Source organism: Myotis yumanensis, unplaced genomic scaffold, assembly GCF_028538775.1.
Source record: "Myotis yumanensis isolate MYYU_CA2020_CCGP unplaced genomic scaffold, mMyoYum1.0.hap1 SCAF_12, whole genome shotgun sequence".
Classification (NCBI taxonomy): domain Eukaryota; kingdom Metazoa; phylum Chordata; class Mammalia; order Chiroptera; family Vespertilionidae; genus Myotis; species Myotis yumanensis.
In genome coordinates, this window is record NW_027223763.1 from 4,120,633 (window position 1) to 4,144,268 (window position 23,636).

Consider the following 23,636-nt stretch of genomic DNA (forward strand, 5'->3'; position numbering starts at 1 on the left):
ATCAGCAGGGGCAGCACACAGCTGGGGTGCCCGGGGCGGACTGTGTGACTGTGGGCAAGCCCCTTTACCCTCCGCTGTGGCCCAACCTCCCCACCTGGAACCTGGCACCTCCCGCACCCCGAAGTTTCTAGAAGCCACTGCCTGCCGGTGGCCTCCTGTGGGTCAGGCACATGGACTGGGCTCCCCAAGTGGCAGCCCTGCCAGCCACATCCGCAGCCCAGCCCCGTTCTGACAGAACAGCCCAGAGGAGAAGGTGGAGGATGAAGAAGGGTGGAGTGGGGAGGGGACCCTGTCCTCATGGTGGTGACGGCTGCGGCTCTGAAGAATGAAGGGCAGGAGAGGCAGGCATTCCAGACAGAGCAAACCACAGGAGGTGCTCAGAGTCAGGAACGATCATATCACAAGGTGTAGGGGGGTGGGAGGAGGAGGAGCAGGCTGGAGTGGAAGGTTCTCCCCAACAGCAGGAGAGGCACCAACGCTCCCCAAGCTGAAGTGGATGAGCTGTGCTCTGGGGCAGGGTGGGGCCTCACGGGCCTGCCTCTGGGAACCCTCCCAGCTCCCAGGAGAGAGGCACCAGTGTGTTTGCAGGTGAGAGACCGGAGGCCAGGGTGTCAGGACACCGGGGGGGGGGGGGGGGGGGGGGGGGCGCAGTCGGAGGAGACAGAACTAAAATTTAAATCCAGGCTGGGCCAGATGCCCATACAGGGGCTTAAAGGCCCAAAGGCAAGGAGGCTTTTGAACAAAGAGTGAAAAACAGGTAGAAAGAGAGCTGCCGGCTTCGTGGGGGGCTGAGGGGCCCGAAGGCTCAGTCCTGGGCCTTCGCTCTCAGTCTCCATTCGGCTGGAAGCAGCTCTGACAGGTCGGGAGGCTGCGCCCTGGGTGTTGGGTCTGGAGGGGCCTGCAGGGCCCACGCAGCTGAACTGGCGGCGCAGGACACCCAGGGGCCCGCCCTGCGCGGGCTCCGCTCACACACCTCCAGCAAGGCCTTGTCTGCAGAGAGGCGGGCTCCGGGCCGCGGCTCCAGGGGGCGGCCGTCCTTCCGCCAGCTCAGCACCGGAGCGGGCACGGCGTGGCTCTGGCACTCCAGGGCCACTGACTCGTTGGCCACAACAGACACGTTCAGCTCTTCCCCGAGGATGCTGGGCGGCACTGGGGAGGGGGGCAGAGGGCGCTATCTCAGCAGGTGGGGGGGCAGCAGGATGGAGCCAACACCCTGAGCCACAGCCCTCTCACCCTCCCTTCGACGACCTCCTGCGCCGGCCTCAAAAGGAGGCCCAAGGCCCCGGGTCCGAGGGGGTCCGTGGGTTGTAACAGCGGCAACCTCCGGACTGACGGCACTTCAGGACAAGACGTTACCTCCGAGGGACAGTGGGGAAGGGACTGGGGATTTCTCTGTATTGTTTCTTGCAACTCACGTGAATCTACAATTATCTCAAACTCTTTTTAAAATTTACAGTATTTTTATTTTTTTAAATGTGTTTTCAGAAGCAGCACCCCAGCCACCTCTCTCCTGAGACATAAACAAGCCTGCAGAGGAGGGTCAGGAGTCAGAGGCCCTGGCTGGAGTCCTGTGACCTGACACTTGGTCACTGTGTGATCGTGAGGGTAGCCACCGGGTGGGGCCACCGGAGGTTACCTGCAATGACAGGTGGCCGAGCCCTGGGCACACGGTGCCTGCGAACTATTATCCGGACGCCAGCGACGGGAGGAGCTGGAATGGAACCCCCCGCCCCCTCCCCCAGGCTCTACATTTCCCGGAGTTCCCTTGTGCACCTCCAGAGAGCCCACAGCATCCCATACGAGGACATTTTAAAACCAGAGCAACTGTTACTGTGTTCTCTGAGTGTGGTGAACCCCGCGGCACCTTGGAAGTGGGTGCCGTCTTCGCCCCTTTCCCAGAGGAAGACACAGAGGCTCAGAGAAGCGCAGCGATTAGCCCAAGGTCACGGCCACAGGAAGTGGCGGAGTCAGGATTTGAACCCCAGATCCATGCACTCCAGAGCCGGTCCCTAACCACCACCCCACACCACCTTGCCCAAATGCACTGTCACCCCCACTTGACCCAGGAGAGTGAAAACGTCCGGTTCCTGACTCTGGGCCATGTGCACCTGCCACTTCGTGCCCCGTCTACCTCTTCCCTGAATTTGGGTCACCTGGTCGAGCGGGGCCACCCACCTGCCCCCCGTCCATAATAGGGGAGCTCTCACTCCAACTGACCCCCACAGGAAGGCAGCCACGGTCTCAGGCCGGCATGTCTTCCACCCAACCACACTTCCTTTGAACGTGACCAGACACCCCCAGCCCCACGACCTCGAGCCGCAGCCTCTAGGGCCTGACACTCACCATGGACGTGCAGGGCGACGTCCCGGCGGTCCTCGCCCACGGCGCTCACGGCCACGCAGGAGTAGGTGCCAGAGTCGGAGGCCCGGGCACTGGCCAGCGTGAGGGTGCGGCCCCCGGGAAAGACCTGCCCCCCAGAAGGAAGCCCACGTGAGGTTATGCACCCCCAGGCCAGCTCCCACACCTCCCAAGCTGGCCCTGCTGCACGGACGCCGCCTCGGCAGCCTGCTCCGGACGCCCAGAACCCTCAGGCCTTGGCACCTCCGCCGGGCGTGGGGCGATCACATGGGTCCTTTAAAAGGGCCCCCTGTAGTGTGCCGCGCCAGCACGGTCAGGGGTGAACCTGAGTGGGGGCGGCTGAAAGGCTTAGAAAAGACAGACAAGAGAATGAAAGCCGGGTCTCGGTGGGACGCTGCTTCTCTGAGAGACAGTGACCACGCCCACAGCCATGCCTTTATTTTATAGCAGATGCCACGAGGCAAAGTAAGGGCATGACCAAGATGTTTACAACATTCTCCTGGGTTTCAATCCTACTCAACTACATGCACCTGAACTCTATCAAGCCCACATCACTCAGGCACGTGGACCATAGGTTCACGCTCACAACTACAGCTGTTGGCTATAATTGTGCTGGGAGGGCTCTGCCCTCCAACCTGGGACTTGCACGTGGCCATGAGAGGACTGTGCCCTCTCCTCAGTCCAAGGCTTGAACCTGTCCAACACTGTAGCGGCTCCCCACGCTGTAGCTTCGCTGTGGCTAGTGAGCCCTTGGGATATACTACTGGGTTAGCCAAAATGTCTATTAAAATTGCTTTCACCTGTTTCTTCTTATGCATTTCCTGCAGCTACTGGGCATTCTAACTCACACGCTTGTGGGGGCCTGTTTCTGGAGACTCTGCTTGAGACGCTCCGCTTAGCAGTCCCTGCCCCCTCCCACCAGTCGTCCTGAGCGGTCACTGCTTCTCCCTCCCCTTGGAGCTCCCCGGGCCGGGCCTCTGCTCCCAGCACCCCCTGAGGTGGCAGGGAGGCGGGCCACCCAGCCCTGCTGACCTGGAGGCCAGAGGTCCCTGCCGTGGACACGGGGTTTCCATCCTTCAGCCACAGCAGGGTGGGGCTGGGGCTGCCGGTGGCGCTGCAGGTCAGCCGGACCGGGGCGCCGAGCAGCACGGGGCCCGGCAGGCTGGGCGGCAGCGTGATGCGCGGAGGCACTGCAGGGCGGGGGTGACACAGAACACAGGCTGAGCCCCACTCGGGACATAACAGGGAGGGCACCTGGCTGGGCACCCCCCTCCCAGGCCACACACAAAAGCACAGGGACAGCCACTCAACATGGGCACAGCCCTGCACAGTTCTCAGGACTGCTCATCTCATCCTTTTTGTTAAATAAATACATATATTTTTATTGATTTCAGAGAGGAAGGGAGAGGGAGAGATAGAAACATCAATGATGAGAATCATTGATCGGCTGCCTCTTGCACGCCCCCTACTGGGGATGGAGCTCACAACCTTGGGCACGTGCCCTTGACCAGAATCAAACCCGGGACCCTTCCGTCCGCAGGCCGACGCTCTATCCACTGAGCAACACCAGCCAGGGCTCATCTCATCCTTTCCAAACCATCCTGAGGCCTCTGCAGATGAGAATCCAGGGCTCCAGGAGGGCAAGTCACTGGCCCGAGGTTGGCCAGCTAGGAAGCGGCAGAAGCAGCACCTGAACCTGGGCCTTCTGCTCAGCATATCATGGGGACGGTATGGGGTAATGAGGGCTGAGGACCCCGGGCAGGCTTTGTTTTCCAGCTCAGAGGCATCAGATCAAACGCTCTCCTACAAGCAGCCCCTCGTGAGTCCACTGTATCTGGGAGCCACAAGCCAGGATGCCCAGGGCTCCTGCCCCGCTCCCCACTGCTCTTGGGACAAAGACCGGAGCCCTCCAGCGTCCACCTGGCCATCTCCCCAGCCTGCCTCCTCTTCCCCTTGTTCTGTGAGCTCCAGGCCCCCCGCCTCCTTGCCTTTCCTCAACTCCCCAGGTCTCTGCAGCCGCAGGCCTTGGCAGGCGGTCTCTATTTCAGCATTCAGCTCTCAAAGACGCCTCCCGGATGCCCCAGGCCAGGTCAGAGCCTGGTTCCAGGCCCTCAGCTGCACCTCGCCTTTACTAGCTCTGGTCACAGCATCAGGAAACAGTGCTCTGGGTAATGATCTACCGCGGTACCCTCCACCAGCAGGAAGCATGGGCCTGTCTTCTCAGGGCTGCAGCACCAGGGTTTGCTGTCCCAGAGCGTGTCCTTCATAAATGTAGTTGCATAGAAGATGGGTAGACGGAGGAATGGGTGGCTGAATGGATGGATGAGTGGGTGGGTGGACAGATGGATTATTAGATGGGTGGAGGAATGGGCAGAGAATTGGACAGATGATTGGATCAATGGGTGGCCAGTTGGGTATTTCCATGCATGGATAGAAGGATGGATAATGAATGGATAAAATGGTAGATGGATGAATGGATGATGGATGAGTAGATGGATGGTGGGTGGAAGAAAGGATGGATACATGGATGAATGATGAGTGGGAAAATGAATGGATGATGGATGGAAGGAAGAAAGGATGGATGAATAGATGTATGGATGATGAACGGATGAATTATGGATGCAAGGAACTATAGATGGATGAGTGGATAATGGATAGGTGGATGATGGGTGGAAGGAAGGAAGGAACAGAGGATGGATGAGCAGATGGGTGGATGGTGAATGGATGGATACTGAGTAGATTTGTAGACAAATAGATGGAAAGTAATTTTTGCACAAGGACCCTTGGTCCTAGGGCAGCTCACCATTGACCCGCAGGCCGTACTGCAGCTCCGTGCGACCCGCCACATTGGACGCCACACAGCGGTAGCTCCCAGCGTCCGAAGGCCGGGCTCTCTCAATGAGGAGAACTCTCCCGTCAGCTGACACTGTGACTCCCTTCCGAGCAGAGACAGGCTGGCGGCCCTTGAACCAGGAGATGTCTGGGGAGAGAAGAGAGACACTGGGGATCCTGCCAGCCCTTCAGGCTGTGCTGTGTAATGGGCAGTGTTGCCTGAGATAGGACCAAGGGCGGAGAGGAAGCCCCAGGGGCTGGGCAGCCAAAGCAAGGAGAGTCAAAGCCGCCCTGGCCCCCTCAGCTCCTGCTTTAGAGGAGAACCCAGAGCACCCCAACACAGCAGCCTCATAAACACGGAGCGGGTTGTATCTTTAGCTCCTTGCATCCTGCCAGGGCCCGTCCCAGAACCTGACAGGGTATTTGCCCCATCGGATGGGGCGATAACCGTAGGGCTCGCTACCCCAGCAAAACTGGGTGGACCTGGTTCAAATGGGGGACAGGAAATGGGGCCCCCTCCTGGGCCCATCCTGGCTGCCGAACACCCACACCCAGCCCCCAGCTCCCAGCCCTTCCCTCAATTGTTAGTCTAGAGAAGGGGCCAGACAGCGACTTGGAAACTTGGCGGCCCGGCCCTCGCCCCCAGCCCGGGGCTGCCCTGTGACGTTACAACTCCAGACAAAGCCCTGCGGGTTTGCTTCAGACACCAGCGCAATGGCTTCTCGGCCTTCGGGCCAAGGTCAAGGGCAGACACCAGTGCAAAGGCTCTGGGCCTGGCGGTGACAGGCATATAATGGGCCCTGGATGAACAGCTGTGAGGAAGGAAGAGAGGAAAATGCAAGGAATAGGGAGAAGGGCCTGCGGACGCCAGCCTGACTGTCCACAACCAGCGCGGTGCCTGGGCACCGGCCAACCTCACCAGGTGGGGCCTGGGGCTGGCGGCAGGCGGCTTTCCCTCACCAGGAGGGGCTTACCTGGAGGGGGCACGCCGGAAGCCAGGCACTCCAAGGTCACGGAGGCATTTTCCAGCACTGCCTTGTTGGCCGGGACCGGCTCGATGTTGGGGGGCACTAGGGGAGACAGGAAGCGCCCTCACTTGGTGGGTAGCTCAGATCTCAGCCACCCCAACGTCTCTCCCCAGGCTTCCTGAAAGGTCCGGGCAACAAGAGCCCCCAATGGCTCATGGCCTCTGACCAAGGAACCCCACTCCTGAACCACACACAGAATAAGTCTTCATTGCAATCGTACCAGGACCGCCCCAGCACCCACCCCCAGGAACAGCCCACCCCAGTGGGCACGCGGAACCCGGAGAGCCATGGCAAGTGGCAAGTGGAAGGGCCTGCCCACATATGCGAGGATATAAAGGAACCCCCAAACCGAGTAAGACAGCAAAGGTAAATAGGGGTGCGGACAAGGGTGTCCCTTAAAAATCCCTCAGAAAGCCACCTATGGGGGCCACAGAACGGACGTTCCTTTTTCTTTTTATAAAAAATATATTTGGCCGAACCGGTTTGGCTCAGTGGATAGAGCGTCGGCCTGCGGACTCAAGGGTCCCGGGTTCGATTCCGGTCAAGGGCATGTACCCTGGTTGCGGGCACATCCCCAATGGGGGGCATGCAGGAGGCAGCTGATCGATCTCTCTCATCAATGTTTCTAACTCTCTATCCCTCTCCCTTCTTCTCTGTAAAAAATCAATAAAATATATTTAAAAAAATAAAAATAAAAAAAATAAAATAAAAAATATATTTGTATTGATTTCAGAGAGGAAGGGAGAGGGAGAGACAGAAACATCAATGCTGTGAGAGAATCATCTATTGGCCGCCTCCCGCATGGCCTCCACTGGGGATCAAACCCGCAACCCAGGCATGTGCCCTGACCAGGAATCGAACCCTGACCTCCTGGTTCATAGGCCGACACTCAACCACTGAGCCACGCCGGCCGAGTGAGCAGATGACTTTCTACTTCTAAAGTCAAGTGCATGACTAGATGTTAAACCCCATCCCCCTCCCCGACCCCCACAGCAGCCCCGAGGGCCCTCAAAGGGTCCCCCACCATTTGTCACCCGTGTCCTCACCCAAAACCTTGAGCACCGCATCCCTTCTGCTCTCGCCGGCCAAGTTAGTGGCGACACAGGTGTAGACGCCTTCGTCCCTCAGGTCCACCTTCTCAATCTGGGGCAGGGGAGGCAGAGGTGTGTCATGGGGAGGCGGGGGTGGGGGCACGGGGTCCAGAACCAGGAGTCACTCAGAATGATGCTGGAACATGACAAGTGGCCAGGCTGCACTGACCCCAGGAGCAGGAGCAGGGAGGCATGGGGACGAATTTGGGTCTGGGTGCAGTTCTGAACCACACACTTAGATTCCAGAGAATCCCCCTGATCTTGGGGACCCTCCCCTTCCCCCCACTTTCTCCTTCTGGCAGCTGAAGCTCTGGGGACATGGACTAGGTTAAAGGTGCCCCCCCACATCTCTTCAGTCCACTGAGAATTCCCAGCTGAATGGGTTCTTTGCTGGTCCTGCCCCCAGGCTCCCAGGTCCCCTAGAAAGTGGCTCCTCCTTCTATGCAAGGTTGCCCCGCTAGCCCGAGGGCCCTGCAATGTACCTGCAGGTTCCCCCCTGAGGCTGCCAGGGCCACCCCATCCTTCCACCAGCGGAGGCTCGGGGTAGGCACCCCAGTCCCTGCACACCGGAGGGTCACAGGCTGCAGGAAGGGGGCTGTGATGTTCTCACCGCCAACGATGACCACTGATGGGAGCTCTGGGCAGGGGGAGAGGCAGGGAGGACCAGGTCAGGGTCAGGAGGATGCAGTGGTACCCAGCAGCCTCCTCATGCCTGGGGAATTAGGAGTGGCCTTGCAGAGCTGCCCTCTAGCCTCCCCCCACTCAAGCGCTAGATACCTGGCTTTGGGGAAGAGTGCCAGACTGGACCCAGCAGGGCGGGTCTTTCCTTTCTTTAAAAATTCTCCCATCCTCCCGCCCACCATCTACCTACCCACTCACCCATCCACCCACCCACCCATCCACCCTCCGATCCATCCATCCACCCACCCATCCACCCACCCATCCATCCACCCATCCATCCATCCACCCATCCACCCACCCACTCACCTACCCACCTATCCACCCGCCCATCCATCTATCCATTCATCATTGAGCATCTACTCTGAGCCCCGAAGTGAACTAGGTACAGGGACACAGCAAGGAATGGTGGCCACTGTGTTGTCCTTTCAGAGCTCCCAGAGCTGGGCTGAGAGATGGACAACCAAACAAGCACTCCCAATACAGTGGGTGGCAAGCGATAGCCAAGAGAGGGTGGGCAGTGTGGATAAGCACCACAGTGAAATCAAGGAGGGCTTCTGGGAGGAAGGGGTGTTTTAGGACAGACCTGAAAAATAAAGAGGTGCTAAGAGGCAAAGAAGGAGAATGTTCCCGGGACAGAAACAGCATTTGCAGGCACACAGGCGAGAGAGTTGAATGAAGTTCGTGGTGGTCAGTGGACAGAGAGGGAAGACTGGGGAGAAAAGCGAGGGCCTGAGGACTGGACAGATGACAAGTGGGGTGGACAGCTCAGACCAGCCTCTCATGCCTCTTCTGTTTGGGGAGCTGGGACGTACAGCCCAGCTGTACTATCTAGAGAAGACCAGCCCCCTGTCCCTCCCAGGCCCCCCAGGCCGGCCAGAGGCACGGATGGCCTCGGTCCAGGCTCCCCTCCCCCGGCCTTGGGCTGCCCATGGCCGCTCACCGTGCACAGACAGCTCCACCTCGGCCCCTGTGGTGCCTGCCTCGTTGGTGGCCTGGCAGGAGAAGAGGCCCGCGTGGCCCGGCTCCACGTGGTCGATGTGCAGGGTGGTCCCCTGGGAGGCCACCTGCACCCCCACCAGCTCCTCGGCCGGGCGGCCATTCTGCAGCCATCTGAGGTGGGTGGGAAGGGGGACGGTCAGCCTGAGGCCCGGGGAGGCAGGGCCAGCAGGACACGCAGGAGGCCGGCAGCATCTCTGCCTGCTCGCACGTCTCTGGCCTTTTTCTTGCCTCTGGGGAGGGGGTGCCGCTTGACCCCACCCACCTCCAAAGCAGGCGCTCTCTGCCCACACCCCAGCCGCAGCCCTGGCCTTCACCCTCCCCGCCCCCCACATACGCACTGGATAGTGGGCACCGGGGAGCCTGAGGCCTGGCAGGGGATCTCCAGGGGCTGTCCCACGAGGGTGGTCACCTGGCCCAAGCCTTCGGCCACCAGCAGCTGTGGGGGCACTGCAGGCAGGACCCCCCAGTGGGTGGTTAGCGCTGAGCAAATCCCTGCCTAAAGCCCTCCTAAGTCCCCTGTGGCCCCAGAACAAGGCCCAAGCCACACCCCACCATTCACATTCCCCCATAAAGGACCCCTCCTGCAGGGGGCCTTCCAGGACCACCCCTGAGGCTTGTCCTGTTTATTCAACGTCTGTCTCTCCACCGGACCCAGGGCTCAAGAGTCCCGCCTGCCTTGCTCCCTCCTCATCTCCAGCCCCACGGGCCAGCCCCGAATCAGTCCGAGAGATGTCTGTCCAGGGGAAGTCCCCCCCGTCTCCTCCCATCCCCAGGACCACTGCCCACAACCCCGCTTTGGGCCTCAGGGATTTCTAGGTAAACACCCATTGACCAGAGGCAGCTCCCCGAGGGGCTGTGGGCACTGGCAGGTGGTAGGTGTGGGAGGAGGGCCCGCAGCCCAGTGGCTCGGGCGGGACAGGTCCGGCTCACCCTGCACATCCACGGCGTATTGCAGCACGGCCTCCCCCGCGGGGCTGCTGGCCACGCAGCTGTACAGGCCTCCGGACGCCTCCCCCAGGCTCTCCAGGCTCAGCAGGCCGCCGCCCGCCTCCAGCCACGTCCCCGTCCCGTTGCTCTCCGCCAGGGGCAGCCCCTCGTGGTGCCAGGACAGGGTGGGGGGTGGGAAGCCTCTGGCCACGCACTCCAGGCCCAAGGGCCTCCCAGCCACCGCCTTCACCAAGTGGGGCCCTTCGCCGGCGCCCTCGATGGTGGGCGGGACTAGGGGAAAGGCAGGGGCTGCTCAGGGACGGGAGTTCCCCGCCAGCCCTGGTTCAGCCCCCTGCACACCCCATATCATGGGACAAGCCTCCTCCCTCACCTGCACTGGCCAAAGCCCTGTGCTCAGAAATCAGCTCCTGCGGGAAGCCTGCCCCAGGCCCCTGGCTGGAGCATCCCTCCCTCCTCTGCCCCGGGGTGGCCCCCTCCCGACATGGCTGGCATCTTCTCTGCACACTGCTACCCCTGCGGGCTCATCAGAAGCAGAACGGCTTGTTTGTGTGTCTCTGGGAATGGCACACAGTAGGGCTCAGTGTCCACTGCACTCAAAGCGAAGGGCTCCCCGGGCTTAAGATTAAAGCTACTGTTCCTACAAGTCCCCCCTCCGGCCTGCGGGAGCAGACGGGACGACTGAGGCAGAACCCAGCCCAGACAGCCCGGCCTGTGATGGCCAAGGGGGCAGCCAAGCCGAGGCTCCTCCCTTCCGCTTGGGGAAGGCCGCCGTGGCGCTGAGCCCACAGAGGCCTCGCCAGAGGACATGGGGCGACGATGGACCAGGATGTGCCTCCCAACCTTGTTTGGGTCGTACGTCCCTATGAAAACGCACACATGCATTCCCCAGCCAATTCCCAGGAGGGGCTCAGACCCCAGAGGGAGGGTCCCCAGGCTGCATCTGGCTCACCCTCAGAGACCCCACTCAGCCCAACTGTCCTTCTGAGTCCCTAGGGCTCCAGCGCCCAAGTGTCTGCATCTTTGGGAGCCGGAGCTCCTGAGCCGACTCCTCCTTAGGGGCCAGGATGACGCACTGGCCTGTGCCCCGCCCTCCAAACCTCACCAGGCCCTGCCCGGCCCCACCCCTGCCCACCTCCACACACCTGTCCTGCGTTCTCTGCAGGGCCTCCGAGCCAGCCCCTCGGGGCGGCCATCACCAAGGTTAACTGTGCAGGTTTATGGTCAACACCCCAGGTGTGAACTGGGGGCCATCACATCCCCAGCCCCAGAGCCCAGCGTGCTCATCGGTGGGTGGAGAGATGAGGGCCTGGTCCCTGCGGCTGATAGAGGGGCTGATGCTGTGAGGGCCCCGGGGCCTGGCTCACACCACAGTCAGTGGTTCCCTCGGAGAAGTTAATTACTGGTGGAGGGTTTGGGTGTGGTTTCGTGAAAAGCCCTAAATCTTGAGAGGAACCCTGGGCCCTCCGCTCGGCTCTGCCTGGGCCCCCAGACAGGCCCTCTGACCCTGGCCTGTTTCCCGGCTGTAGGAGGGAAGGTAGGCTGAGGTGACCCTTCCCTAGCCACTCCCTCGCCGACCTACGGAGTCAGGAGGAGGCCTTCGCAGCCCAGAGTCCCTCCCTCCGCTCGCCCAGCTGGCCCCGCTCGCGGCTGACCCCCGGCCACTCACCGTACACCTCCAGCCTGGCGGCCTTCTCCGCCACGCCCACAGGGTTGCGGGCCCGGCAGGTGTAGACGCCCGCGTCCGAGCCCTGGGCCCGCCCCAGCTGCAGCTGCCGGCCGCCCCGGGTGTACACAGCCTCGGGGCTGGGGGGCAGCGGGGCCCCGTCCTTGAACCAGGTGATGTCAGGAGCAGGCACGCCACGGGCCTCACACAGGAGCCGCGCCGGGTGGCCCTCTATGACGGCCACCTCGCTTGTCTCGTTGGAGCCCCAGATGGTGGGAGGTGCTGAGGACAATGGGGGGGGGAGGGCGGGTGTCACAGGGAGCCCCTGAGGTGGCTGGTGTCCCCCCCAACACCCCCACCCCGAGCGGCTTGCACGTGCCCGCGCCCCAAGCACTGCACACGTTGCAGATTCAGCGGCAGGAGAGGGAGTCGGGGAGACAGGAGAGGTGGCACGGGATATGCTGACGTGGGAAGCTGCCGGCTGCACAGGAGGTGGAGGAGGTGGGGGTGGGGGGGACGCCCTGGGCCCCACTCTGCCTCTAACTGGCTGTGTGACCAGGTAGGTCACGTCCCCTCACTGGGCCTCAGCCTCCCCATCTGTAAAAGGAGGGGCTGGATGCAATCAGGGGTTCCCACGGGCAGGACACAGGCCACAGCGTGAAATGACACTGCGTCTCACAGAGCTCCTCCAGCTGATCACACAAAGGAGAAGGCTCCAGTGATAGACTACACACTGGACCTTTCTAGCATTTTCCACCAGGCCCTCCACCACGGAGAGCAGACAGCGCAGTGCCCTCTGCAGGCAGCTGGCGCCCCAGCACTTCCAGGGCCTTCCTTTCAGTGCGTTGGGTTTTGCAGCCTCCTCCCTCCCGGGAAGGCCAAGTGGGCCTGGCTTCCACTTACAGCGGAGACAGTAAATATCTTTTTAAATAAATTCATTCCACGTAAAGAAAGAGGCTTGGGCCGAAACCGGTTTGGCTCAGTGGATAGAGCGTCGGTCTGCGGACTGAAAGGTCCCAGGTTCGATTCCGGTCAAGGGCATGTACCTGGGTTGCGGGCACATCTGCAGTGGGAGATGTGCAGGAGGCAGCTGATCGATGTTTCTCTCTCATCGATGTTTCTAACTCTCTATCTCTCTCCCTTCCTCTCTGTAAAAAATCAATAAAATATATTTAAAAAAAAAAAAAAAAGAAAGAGGCTTGGTTTTAAAGAAACGATCGCCCCGCGTGGTATCGGGTGTAGGACAGCTTGCGAAGTGGGATGGGACCACGGGGTTTGGGGAACGTTGGTCCAGATTCCCTGTCCCCCTCCTCCCCAGCGTTGCTGGCCCGGGGCTCGTTCCCCAGGCTCCCAATTCTGCTCTCGCCTTCCTCTGTGCAGTGGGCAGCCGAGGGAGCCTGGCCAGCAGCCCAGGGAGGGGCAGGGCTGGGGCCGGGCAGGGGGCGGGCAGGGGCCGGGCTCACAGTGGATTCTGAGCTGGAAGTCCTTGGCCTGCTGGCCGGCCGGGCTGACGGCCGCGCACTGGTACCGCCCCTCGTCGCCCAGGTGGCTGCTGGTGATTCTGAGCAGCTGGCCGTCCTCCAGGAGCTGGACGTGCGGGTCCCCAGGAAGGACGGGCCTGGAAAGGAGGTCAGGACAGTGCGACTCGGGTCGAGGCGAGCAGGGGCGGCCGCATGGGCGACAGAGGCTGGGAGAGTCACAGCCACCAACAGGCCCAGTGCCCAGCGCCAGCAATGAGACAAAATGTATCCAATCGGCGGGGCACCTGGGGAAGTCAGCGCTGACCCTGCCGCACCGTGGTGAGCCGACTGTGCTAGTGGAGGAGCCGGACTGTGTAGCTGCGTGGGATGTGCAGGAAATGCAGGTGCAGCTGCAGACAGAGAGCGGATGGGGGCTGCTGGGTGGTTGCTGGACGGTGGTTGCGGGTGGGGGTTGCTGGTGGTGGTTGCGGGTGGGGGTTGCTGGGTGGGGGAGTGGCTGCCAATGGGCATGGATCTCCTTGGGAGATGAAATGTTCTGGAACTAGGCAGAGTGATGCTCGTGCAACACCGTGGATGTGCCAAATGCCACTGAACTGTGGGTGTTAGGTGGTTGATGTCAGGTTATGTGGATTCCCCCTCACCCCAAAAACATTTAAAAAAAACAACAAAAAAAACGAGGCTGAGTGATGAGAAAACCCTGCTGGGTGAGAGTGGGGTCTCCCCTGGGTGACCCCAGGCTGGGGTGGGAGGTGCCCACGCTGCCCTCTGCCTGGGCCCTGGTGGCACATGTGATGCCTGTCAAGCCCCCCCCCCAAGTTCAACCTCCCCAGAGCCCCCCATCCACCCGGCCCAGGCATGGGCACCACCCCCGGGCTGTCCGCTAGGTGGGCCACTCACTGCCTGTCCTTGGTCCACTCCACCTGGGGCGTAGGGACCCCCGAGGTCCGACATTCCAGCTCCACCTGGGCACCAGCCAGGCCCAGCACCTCCTGGGCAGCCCCGGCTCCCAGCACAGAAGGTGGGACTGAGGACAAGAAGGGCAGGGGGTGGAACGGCTCCAACCTGCAGCCCCGCCCACCGAGGGCCCTGGCCATGCAGGGCCCCCTCCTGGTGCGCCCTTCCCTCCACGTCCTGCCTGGGAGCCCCCACTGTGCTCCCTGCACTGCCTGCACTACTCATGTGACACACGGTGGCTGCTTGGCTCGTCACGTGGCTGTCGGATGTCTGCCCTGAGCTGTGTGAGGAGCTGGGCTGGGTGGGCCCCTCTGTGCCCCTGCTCTCAGCACACACAGCGACCCGTCCCCTGCCCGCCTCACAGGGGAGGGGCCCAGGCCTCACTCACTGAGCACGAGAAGCTCGAAGTCCCGCTGCGCGGTGCCCGCCGCGTTCTCCGCCCGGCAGGAGTAGAGGCCAGAATCGCCCGCCTGGATCTGAGGGAGGTGGAGGGCCCGGGCCTCGTTCAGGAGGCGGTGGCTGTCCCCCTCGGGGATCTGGGCAGAGAGGTCAGAGGGAGCTGGTGACGGGGTACCAGACCATTAGCAATAAGAGAACTAAGGTCCACAGAGCTGGCTGGTGACAGGAACCTGGGGCTTCTAACTCCTAGAACAGTGCTGCGCCCCCGCCACCATGCAGCCCTCCAGGCTTCACTGTGAGACCTCAGTCCTCCCCTGCCCTGAGCCCCAGTGCATCCCTAAAGAAACCTGTCACATCTCCCTGCCATTACCGGTCAGGAAAGCCCGTACCCCAGCAAACCCACCCTCACTGGGCCACCCCAGGGGACACCCACCAGCTGCCCATCCTTGAACCACGCGATCTCAGGGGCTGGGAAGCCGTTGGCGTCACACTCCAGTGTCAGGGCCTGCCCGGCCATGCCCGACACGTTGGCCCTGCGTCCGTCCTCCCGGATGCTGGGGGGCACTGGGCACAAGGAGAGGTAGAGGAGCCTCCCTCCCCGGAGCCGCAGCTGCCTGGACAGGCAGCCCCCGAGTCTGGGGTCCCCGGCTGTGCCCAGCCAGGGCGCCCTCTCTGACACTCCGCTTTGCAAGATGCTGGAGGGCCGACCCATCCAGGTCTACACTCAACCCATCGTCGCGGTCCCCTGCGAGGGCCCCGAGGTGCAGTCTCCTCGGTAGGAATTTGTGACAGACTTCCAGGCAAGTCCTCACAGGGCGAGCTGGGGGCTGGTCACAGGGGGGCCGAAGGTGGCCCATGAGGAGCCTTAAAACGGCTCCCCCCACCCCCTCCAGGATGACCACGTGGAGGGAAAGGCCCATGTCCTCTGCACACAGCACCCGGGGGGAGGGGGGAGCTCGAGGGGGTGCAGGTCTCAGTGGAGGCGGCCATCGGTGCTCACCTTAAATGAAGGCACCCCTAGACCACTTCCAAGCCGCTGATGGCGCTCGGGGCTCACCCCTCACACTCCTGGGGGGGCCTCTCGGGGGAAGGGGTGCCATGCCGCCTGCCGCTCTCCCGCTGCCCTCAGCCTCCCACGCCGGCACCTGCGGTGAGCTCTGCCCCCGCGGAGGTGGGTGCCCGCTGCCCCGCGGGGCCATGCTCACCGAGCACCACCAGCTTGGCTCTCCTGGACGCGGAGCCCGCCTCGTTGGTGGCCTGGCACTCGTAGTCTCCGCTGTCGCTGGGGGAGACCGAGGCCAGGAACAGGGATCCTTCGTCCAGCACCGCCAGGCCCGGCCGGCCGCGCAGGGGCTCGGAGGACGGGCCCTTCCGCCACGTGACCTGCGGCTGGGGTGTCCCTGGCCGGGGGTGGGGAGTCAGCAGCATGAACACCTGCCTCTCCCCCTCCACCCCCCACAGCTGCATGGCCACAGCCTCCCCGGCTGAGAGCTCCTGGTCCCCTCAGAGCCCCGCCTCGCCTGGACCGCACCCACCGTGCCCGCATCCCTGCCCTGCCCTGCGGTTCCCGTTCTGCCACCACCTCCCACTTCCTCAGGGACATCGGTCCACCCGCTTAGGTTTCTTTGTCTATTGTCTGCCTCCCCGACAGGAGCCGGGTCTTTGCTTTGTTCCCTGCTGCTCCCCCAGCGGCAAGCCCAGTGCCTGGCTCATAGTAGGTGCTGTGGAGGAGGGGGAGCCTCTAGGGGCCACTCTCCCCCAAACTCACAGGTCAGCACCCTGGGCACCTCGGTCCCCCCATCATCCTCGGCCACCACTGGTCAGCGGGACTCGCGATCACTGCTGACACTGATCATCAACAGCCCACGCTTCACCTGCCATCTCCCTGGCAGCGGGCGGCCTTGCGACACCTCCCCCCCGGTCTCCCTCACTCTCTTAGAGGAAGGGCCATTGAGGGAGGGGTGGGCCACCCCCTTTGGGTGGGCGTGGGGGCAGGACCAAGCTACGACACATTCCAGGCGCCCTCAGCGTCATCTCTCAGGAGCACCCCTGCCCCACTCCACTCGGCACTGGCTGCTCCTCCTTAAAGCGCAGGTCCCTGCCGGCGGCCTGTGAGGCAAAGGGGGGGCCCACAGCCACCCTCTGCGCACCTTTGGGCGAGCTAAACCCACCCAGGGCTCTGATTCCTGGCGGAATCTCTGCGGTTTCCTGTCAGAGGGTCCCACTGCTCAGGGCCTGCTCCCCTACTGTGGGGACATGTGCACGAACATACGCAGCACAACACATGCCACGCCACACGCCACACGCCACACACCACACACCACACACCACACACCCCTCTCAGCACCTTCAGCTTCTCCGACAGCCCCCCCTGCTGCTCCCACCTTCCCACCCACCACTGCAGAGGACCGGGACTTCGGAGCTGCTGCCTGGAGGGGCACCGGGCTTTGAACCCTGAAACATTCCCTCCATTAATTAAGATACTTATTTTTCTTTTTTATTCCAGCTGGACAGAGGCTAGAGGATCCACTGGGCGCACAGAAAGACAGCCCTGCTAGCTGGCGGTAGGGAGATTAGAGGGGGAGGGGAGGGTGGGGAGGAAGTGCCCAAACTGGAGCTTTAATGCAAAAATAAAATAAAATAAAAAGTCTAACCCACCAGAGCTCGAACACAGAACTGCACTGCGGGGTGAAGTGCCAGGGACTCAGAGCTGCCCCCCACCTCCCCGCTCCCACTTACAGGGGCAGCACCCCATCCACCCAGGGGGGAGGCGAAGGTGCCACCCACGGCAGGTACCAGGGCTCCCTTAGCTTCTGAGCCCTCCAGCCCACAGTCACAGGGCTGGTGACCGCCAGAGCCCAGCACTGCCCACCAGGCAGCTGCCCACATGAAAAGGAGGTAGCCAGGGGGGCAGGTGCTGGCTAGGGCAGGGCAGTGTTTACCAGAGGGGCTTCCGTTATGCTGATGAGGCCGAAGTCCGGCCCAGAGGACAGGACCCTGGCTGTGGGCAACCGGGAGGCACCCAGCACAGGAAGCGAGGCTGGGTGGGTGGGTCCCACCTCCAGAGAGCGCAGAGCGGCTACTTGCTATTACCAGAGACCGACACAAGGTGGCGCCATGGTCAAGGGCAGGACCACTGGGTCCCTGCAGGTGGGCTGGCACCACACAGGGCCCTGAGGGCTGGAGAGGCGGGGCTTCCCCCCCAGCTGCGCTTTCCAGGTTTGTTTAAATTCACAGCAGAGGGGATGCTAGTGCCACTGGTCCAGATCTTCCCATGCACCCGGTGCTTTGCACACATTCCCTCGCTGACCCCTCACATATTATCAAACCCATTTCAAGCTCTGCAGACAGGACCCCACAGATCCCACGGGGTGCCTGCCTCCTGCCGCCTCCCCCCGAGTCCTGGTCCAGAGCCTTCCCTGGGCCCTGTGGTTGGAGGAAGCATAGCTGAGACCAGAACCAGCCCCCGGCTCCTGCCAGGCCTTCAGTAAGCTGCCACCTGCCCCCCGGACACCCCGACACCAGCCTTCCTGAGAGCGCCATCCACACACAGGGGCTGACAGCGTGTCCTCTCGGGTCCCAGAAGGGCCCACAGCCAAGAGCAGCAACTCGGCGGGCGCGGATCTGCCCGCGCGGCAGGGCGAAGCATTCATTCACTCACATTCGTTTACTCCGCACTTTCCCTTGGCCCCTGCTCTGTGCCAGGCACGGTGCCAGGACCTAAAACTCAGGCTGCCTCCCTCCCAGCAGCAGCCCTGCATGGAGGGGCGGGCATGGCCCCATTCTACAGACGAGAAAACCGAGGCTCGGGAAGGAGGCGTCCACTGCCCCAGCGCACACAGCCGGGATGGCTCCACGTGGGGCAGGTGGCCACAGAGGTGGCTGTCACCTCCCACACAGCTGCCGCCCTAAAGGGGACCTCGGGGGGGCTGGTTTGCTCAGGACTGCGAGTCCATCCTCTGTTCTGGGGCCTGGGGAGAGGCAGGGCCACCGAGCCCCGATCCACAAGGACCTTGGGCCTTCCTCAGCCCCAGCTGCTACAATCCCCAGGTGCAGAGCGGCTGGGGCTTAACTGGGCGTGGGCTGGGTCACACCACACCACACCTGTGAGCCGCCGTCTGGCTGAGCGGCCTCAGGCAGCCGCCTCACCTCTCTAGGCCTGAACGAGCTAATGCCAATCCCATCCTGTCGGGTGTGGGTGGGAGGAAATGCCTGGCGTGGCCCCGGCTAGAAGTGAGGCTGCCCTACCCCCTAACCCATGGCACTGCCCACGGCGTGTGACCCAGGGCACTGGAGTGCGGAGGGAAGCCCCTCCCGGCGGGGCCCACCCTGGCCCAGCCTCACCTCTGGCCGGGCACGGCAGGCTGGCGTTCTCCCCTGCCACTCTCTCCAGCAGCCCGCCGGTCTCATCGGCTCCCCAGTGCGGTGGCTCTGGTGGGAGGTGATGGGGCCACACTCACTCCCCCGGCCCAAAGCTGGGTCCAGGGCCTCTGGGGAGGGCACCCCCCCTCCAGAGCCCCAGCGGGACATAGGGAGTGCAAGCTCTGTGCTGCAGCCCTCAGCCTCAGGGTGAGGGAGTCAGGGCCGTGGTGCTGGCTGGTCCTCCACAGGCTGGCCCACGGAGAAGCCACCAGGGCCACGCAGGGCCACACAGGGCCCCGAGGGCTGGAGAGGCGGGGCTTCCCCTCCAGCTGCGCTTTCCAGGTTTGTTTAAATTCACAGCAGAGGGGATGCTAGCGCCACTGGTCCAGATCTTCCCATGCACCCGGTGCTTTGCACACATTCCCTCGCTGACCCTTCACATATTATCAAACCCATTTCACAGGCGAGAAAACTGAGGTCAGAGAGTGTAAATGACTGGCCTAGAGTTGTCCAGCTGGTAAGTAGAGGGGGCTGGACTGGGGCCCCGGCCCTGCTCATCAATCACATCCCCAGTGGACAGAGTACCCACGGGGCTGACAAGGCTCTACAACGGGGCTTGGGGAGGGAGGAAGGCAGGCCCTGAGCCCAGGAGAGCAGACAAGCATCTCGGAAGGCCAGGCTGCTGTTGGGAAGGTGGGGAGCGGTGAGATGTGGGGTTCAGGGACTCACCCAGCACCCTGAGCTCCAGCTCCCAGGCGTCTACCCCGGCGCTGTTGGCGGCCTCGCAGCGGTACATGCCGGCGTCAGAAGTTCGGATGGCTGCAAAATGGACGGAGCCCTCGGGCCCCCCGCCCCGCAGGGCCTCCCCATTCTTGGACCAGTTCAGCCTGGGCTCTGGGGTGCCCTCAGCCGCGCAGTTCAGGTCCACAGCTTCACCCGCCAGGACCTTCAGGACCCGGGGGCCTGGCTGCACCTGCGGGGGGACTGACAGGGACATGGGAGGGGTTCAAGGTGGGGGCCCTGGGGGGGAGTCACAGAGGCCAGATCCATGGAGAGGACTCCCCCAACCTCTTCCACCCTCCCCATCCCCCCTTTCAATGCTCCCAACTCCTCACTCCCCCAATCCCCACCCCTCCCCTCAGCCCCACCCCAGACCCAAGTGCACCCAACATCATTCGAAAACCAACAGCTGGGAAATATAAGGTGTCCCCCCAAAAATGTATATACACTTAGCAGCAGATAGCTCAATCGATGCTTCTTTCTTTTCAGATCTAACCCACTGGAATGCATAATCATTCAAAGTGTGTATGCCTTTTGGGGAGACACCCCACAGAATAGTGCTGGATGGGAAACTGGGGCCGGGCCAGAGGGACTGACTCTGGGTGGACGGCAGGGTTGGGAGGCAGCACACACAGAGGGGAAGGTTCAAATCCCAGCTCTGTCCTCACAGCCACAGGACCCTGCACGGCTGGGCCGGAGCCTCCGTGCCCCTCCTCACAGCTGCCCAGGATCGAAACAGCCGCTCGGCCTGGCCTGTCCTGGCGGGGCCCTCCCCTCGCTCATCTCCATCCTCCTGCCCTGAGCTCAGGAGGCTGCCGGTGCTCACCTCCTTCCTAGGAGTGTTCTCGGGGCGTCCCCCCTCCCTCTCCTGTGGGCCTTCCCAGGGGCAGGTAAGCTGCTCCCATTTGCAGAGTCACCCACACCCGCAGCTAGAGCGGTCCCAGCCCCAGGTGTGTGTGACCAGGAGCCCAGGCAGCCTCCTGGGGGTTGGCCACGGGTCCGGGAAAACACTTGGATTCCATGGGCCCCCCTGCTCTGGGTGCTGAGCCCCCCTGCTCTGGGTGCTGAGCGGACGCCTGGGACTGTGGTCTGGGCCCTCGGGGGGAGGTCAGGAACACTCACTCCCTCCCAGCTTTGGAGGAAGAGCCGAGAAAGAACCGTTACATGGGAACCTGGCCCCTGGGCACAGATCAGCCCCTGGGCTCAGGGCACCAGGGGTACCTGCCCCGTCCACGCCACCCACACCTGCTGAAAACAGTTACAGCTTCCACTCTGCTGGGTGCCTGATGCCATCGATACCCCTTCTGACAACTACGGGATTTTACAGAAAAGAAAACTAAGGCTCAGAGAGGCCGAGCGGCGGCTCAAGGTCACACAGCGAGGGGGCGGCGGAGTCAGGATTTACCCAGCCCTGCTCCTCACCCTGCCCCTGCTTGTGCCTCGCTCGTGGGCCGGGAAACCTCGGCAAACCCTTGAGTCCCTTCTCTCTCCGAGCCTCAGCCTGCCCACCTGTGAAATGGGCAGTTAGCTTAGATCAGGGGTTGGCTTTTTCTGTTAAGGGCCACAAAGTCAATATTTTAGGCTTTGCAGACCAGACGGTCTGTCTCAACTACTCAGCTCTGCCGTTACGGCGAGAGCAGCCACAGACCAAACGTAAAGGAACTGCAGGCCACGCGCCACTAAAACGTGCATCTATGGCCTGAAACTTGAATGTCATACAGTGTCCACACGTCACGGAACATCGCCCTTTCCCCACGCGTTTCCAAATGGAGACACCCTTCTCCGCCCGCCGTGGCCAGATGCAAACAGCAGGCGGGCTGGGCGTGGCCGGGGCTCGGCCCGAGGGCCTTGGTTGGCTGAGCCCCCTGATTCCTGGGGGCTCTTGGAGATGACAAGCTCCCTGCCTCTTGGCTGAGTGACTCCACCGGCTTCTGTGAGGGGGACCCAGGCCCCCCGATGGGCTGGGACCAGAACCCTCTGTGGGTCCCGCCCCACGTCCCCACTGCTGGGCCCTGCCCCCTGCGCTCAGCAACCAAGGGTACAGGAGAGGGGGTGGAGGGGGACAGGAGGGGGTGGGAGGGGTACAGGAGGAGGTGGGAGGGGTACAGGAGAGGGGGTGGAGGGGGACAGGAGGGGGTGGGAGGGGTCCAGGAGGGGGTGGTGAAAGGAGACGTGGCTTGAGACGGGCAGGAAGTAGGGGTGATGGGGAAGCTGGAGGCCGCCCTGAGGAGGTGACAGAGCTGGCACAGGAGCTGGGGGAGGGGCACTGAGCAGGCCTGAGCAGTCAGGGCAGAACCATGGGTCTGACAGGAGCCACCAGCCCGGCCTACCTTGCACCCCGAGGACGTAGTGGCGAGCGGCAGACCCGGCGGGGTTACTGGCTCTGCACCGGTAGAGGCCGCTGTCACCCGCCTGGGCCTGGGCCAGACGCAGGGAGCCGGACGGGAGGAGGCGATGCCTGCAGGAGTGAGGGGCACCGGTGAGATCCCAGCCGACCTCAGGCCTCTGGACCCAACTCAAAGCAGCCACCGTCCCCAGGAAGCCTGCGAGGACGAGAGCAGTGCCAGCACCCACCCTCCCCGGCTCCCCCTGCTCCCCCTGCCCCACCTCCACTTCCCTGAACTGCCAGCCAAGCCGGTGAAACAGAGAGCACTGAATTAGGAGGCTGCCAGCTTGGGTTCAAGTCCAAACTCTGAACCTTTCCTAGCTGGACGAAGGAAGTCCCTTTGCCTCTTGGAGCCTCCATTTCCTCATCTGTAGAATGGGCAGCTAAGAGGGACTGGGGCTGGGGAACCGACCCTACGTTGGCTCGACCCCGGGCCCGGCACCGGCACCAGCTCGCTGCTGGACCCCTGCTGACTCCCCTCCTCTAACACACACGTGCCACCCCTCGACCCTCCCCTGAGTGGGGGCGGGGTGGGGGGATGAGGCTGCATTTGGAGGCCCTTCTCATGGCTTTGGGGGAGCATCTGCCAGCCGGGGGCCCTCTGCGGTGAAGTGCCGGGTGCTCTGCAGGTTCTGCTGCCCAGCACTGTGCTGGGCCTGAGGAGGAAGCTGTGAGGCCCCATCTCTGCCCTCCCCCATCCCGCCCACCTTGCTGAGGTCACCTAGTCCCATCCCACAGGGGCCCCTGCAGACATGATGTCACCACCCACATGTGCCGGCTCCTCGCGGCCCCTGCCCCATAAGCAGAGAGGGCAGCTGTGGCCACCGGCCCCGGCTGACCCCGAGTGCAAGTGGCCAGCAAGGGGGTGGGGACTCCACGGGCCAACGCCCCCGCCTGTGCTCACCAGGCTACAGCTGGGCTCTAGAGCCCGACGTTTCTGGGTCCCACTCCCCTTTCTCAGTTTTCTCCTCGGCAAAATGGGGGTGACGGTCATCCCGCCTCCCAGGCAGCTGCCGGCAAAGTGCTGGGCATGCGCTTCTCCAACAGGTCGCTGCCGCTGCTGCTGCTGCTGCTGCTGCGGTTCACTCTGTATGGCCTGCTGGGCCCCTGCATCCCCATCGGTAAAGCGAGGCAACAGCCCCGTCCAGCCGCCCCTCCTCCGGTGTGTCTGGGGCACCCAGCAGGCACTTGGCAAGTCCTCCGAGGACGACTGTACATGATTCGTTGGGTGGTGGTCTCGAGATTCCCGGCACCGGACCGGGCCACCCTGTCCTGCCATGGGCTTGAGGTTAAGCCCTGCCACAGAGAGGTTAAGGGTTGGGCAAGTCACTTAACCTCTCTGTGCCTCAGTTGCCTCATTTTGGAAAATAGAGACAACAGTAGTGTTTGTATCCCACACAGAATTGTCCAGACAACGAATGACCTAATTCACAGCCCAGTGCCTGGAACAGACTAGGACGCCACGGAGGTCAGCTGTTACCATGGTGACAACAGTGCATCCATAAACAATCCACAGTGCAGTTCTGTATTGTTTAAAACACATAATGGCATCATGAGTATGTGTGTAGGGCTAACCCATTCATTTTTCACTGTTATATAGTATTCCCTGTGTGATCAGGCCACAGTGGCTTAATTTATTCCCCGTTGGGTGGACGTTTAAACACTTAGATATTT

The 23,636-nt window shown here is 62.5% G+C and overlaps 1 protein-coding gene across 1 annotated transcript in view; it reads right to left on the bottom strand.

The window, feature by feature from the left end:
- Nucleotides 1-23,636, bottom strand: part of HMCN2 (hemicentin 2) — a 137,783-nt gene that overhangs the window by 53,735 nt on the left and 60,412 nt on the right. Inside the window, 19 exon segments of the mRNA XM_070430443.1 lie at nucleotides 974-1,149; nucleotides 2,344-2,467; nucleotides 3,391-3,548; nucleotides 5,162-5,338; nucleotides 6,165-6,260; nucleotides 7,265-7,361; nucleotides 7,792-7,946; nucleotides 8,931-9,100; nucleotides 9,328-9,436; nucleotides 9,920-10,207; nucleotides 11,604-11,882; nucleotides 13,064-13,218; nucleotides 13,979-14,105; nucleotides 14,424-14,571; nucleotides 14,868-14,998; nucleotides 15,640-15,834; nucleotides 18,779-18,865; nucleotides 19,526-19,780; nucleotides 21,907-22,034. Coding sequence (XP_070286544.1) covers nucleotides 974-1,149; nucleotides 2,344-2,467; nucleotides 3,391-3,548; nucleotides 5,162-5,338; nucleotides 6,165-6,260; nucleotides 7,265-7,361; nucleotides 7,792-7,946; nucleotides 8,931-9,100; nucleotides 9,328-9,436; nucleotides 9,920-10,207; nucleotides 11,604-11,882; nucleotides 13,064-13,218; nucleotides 13,979-14,105; nucleotides 14,424-14,571; nucleotides 14,868-14,998; nucleotides 15,640-15,834; nucleotides 18,779-18,865; nucleotides 19,526-19,780; nucleotides 21,907-22,034 — 3,055 coding nt within the window.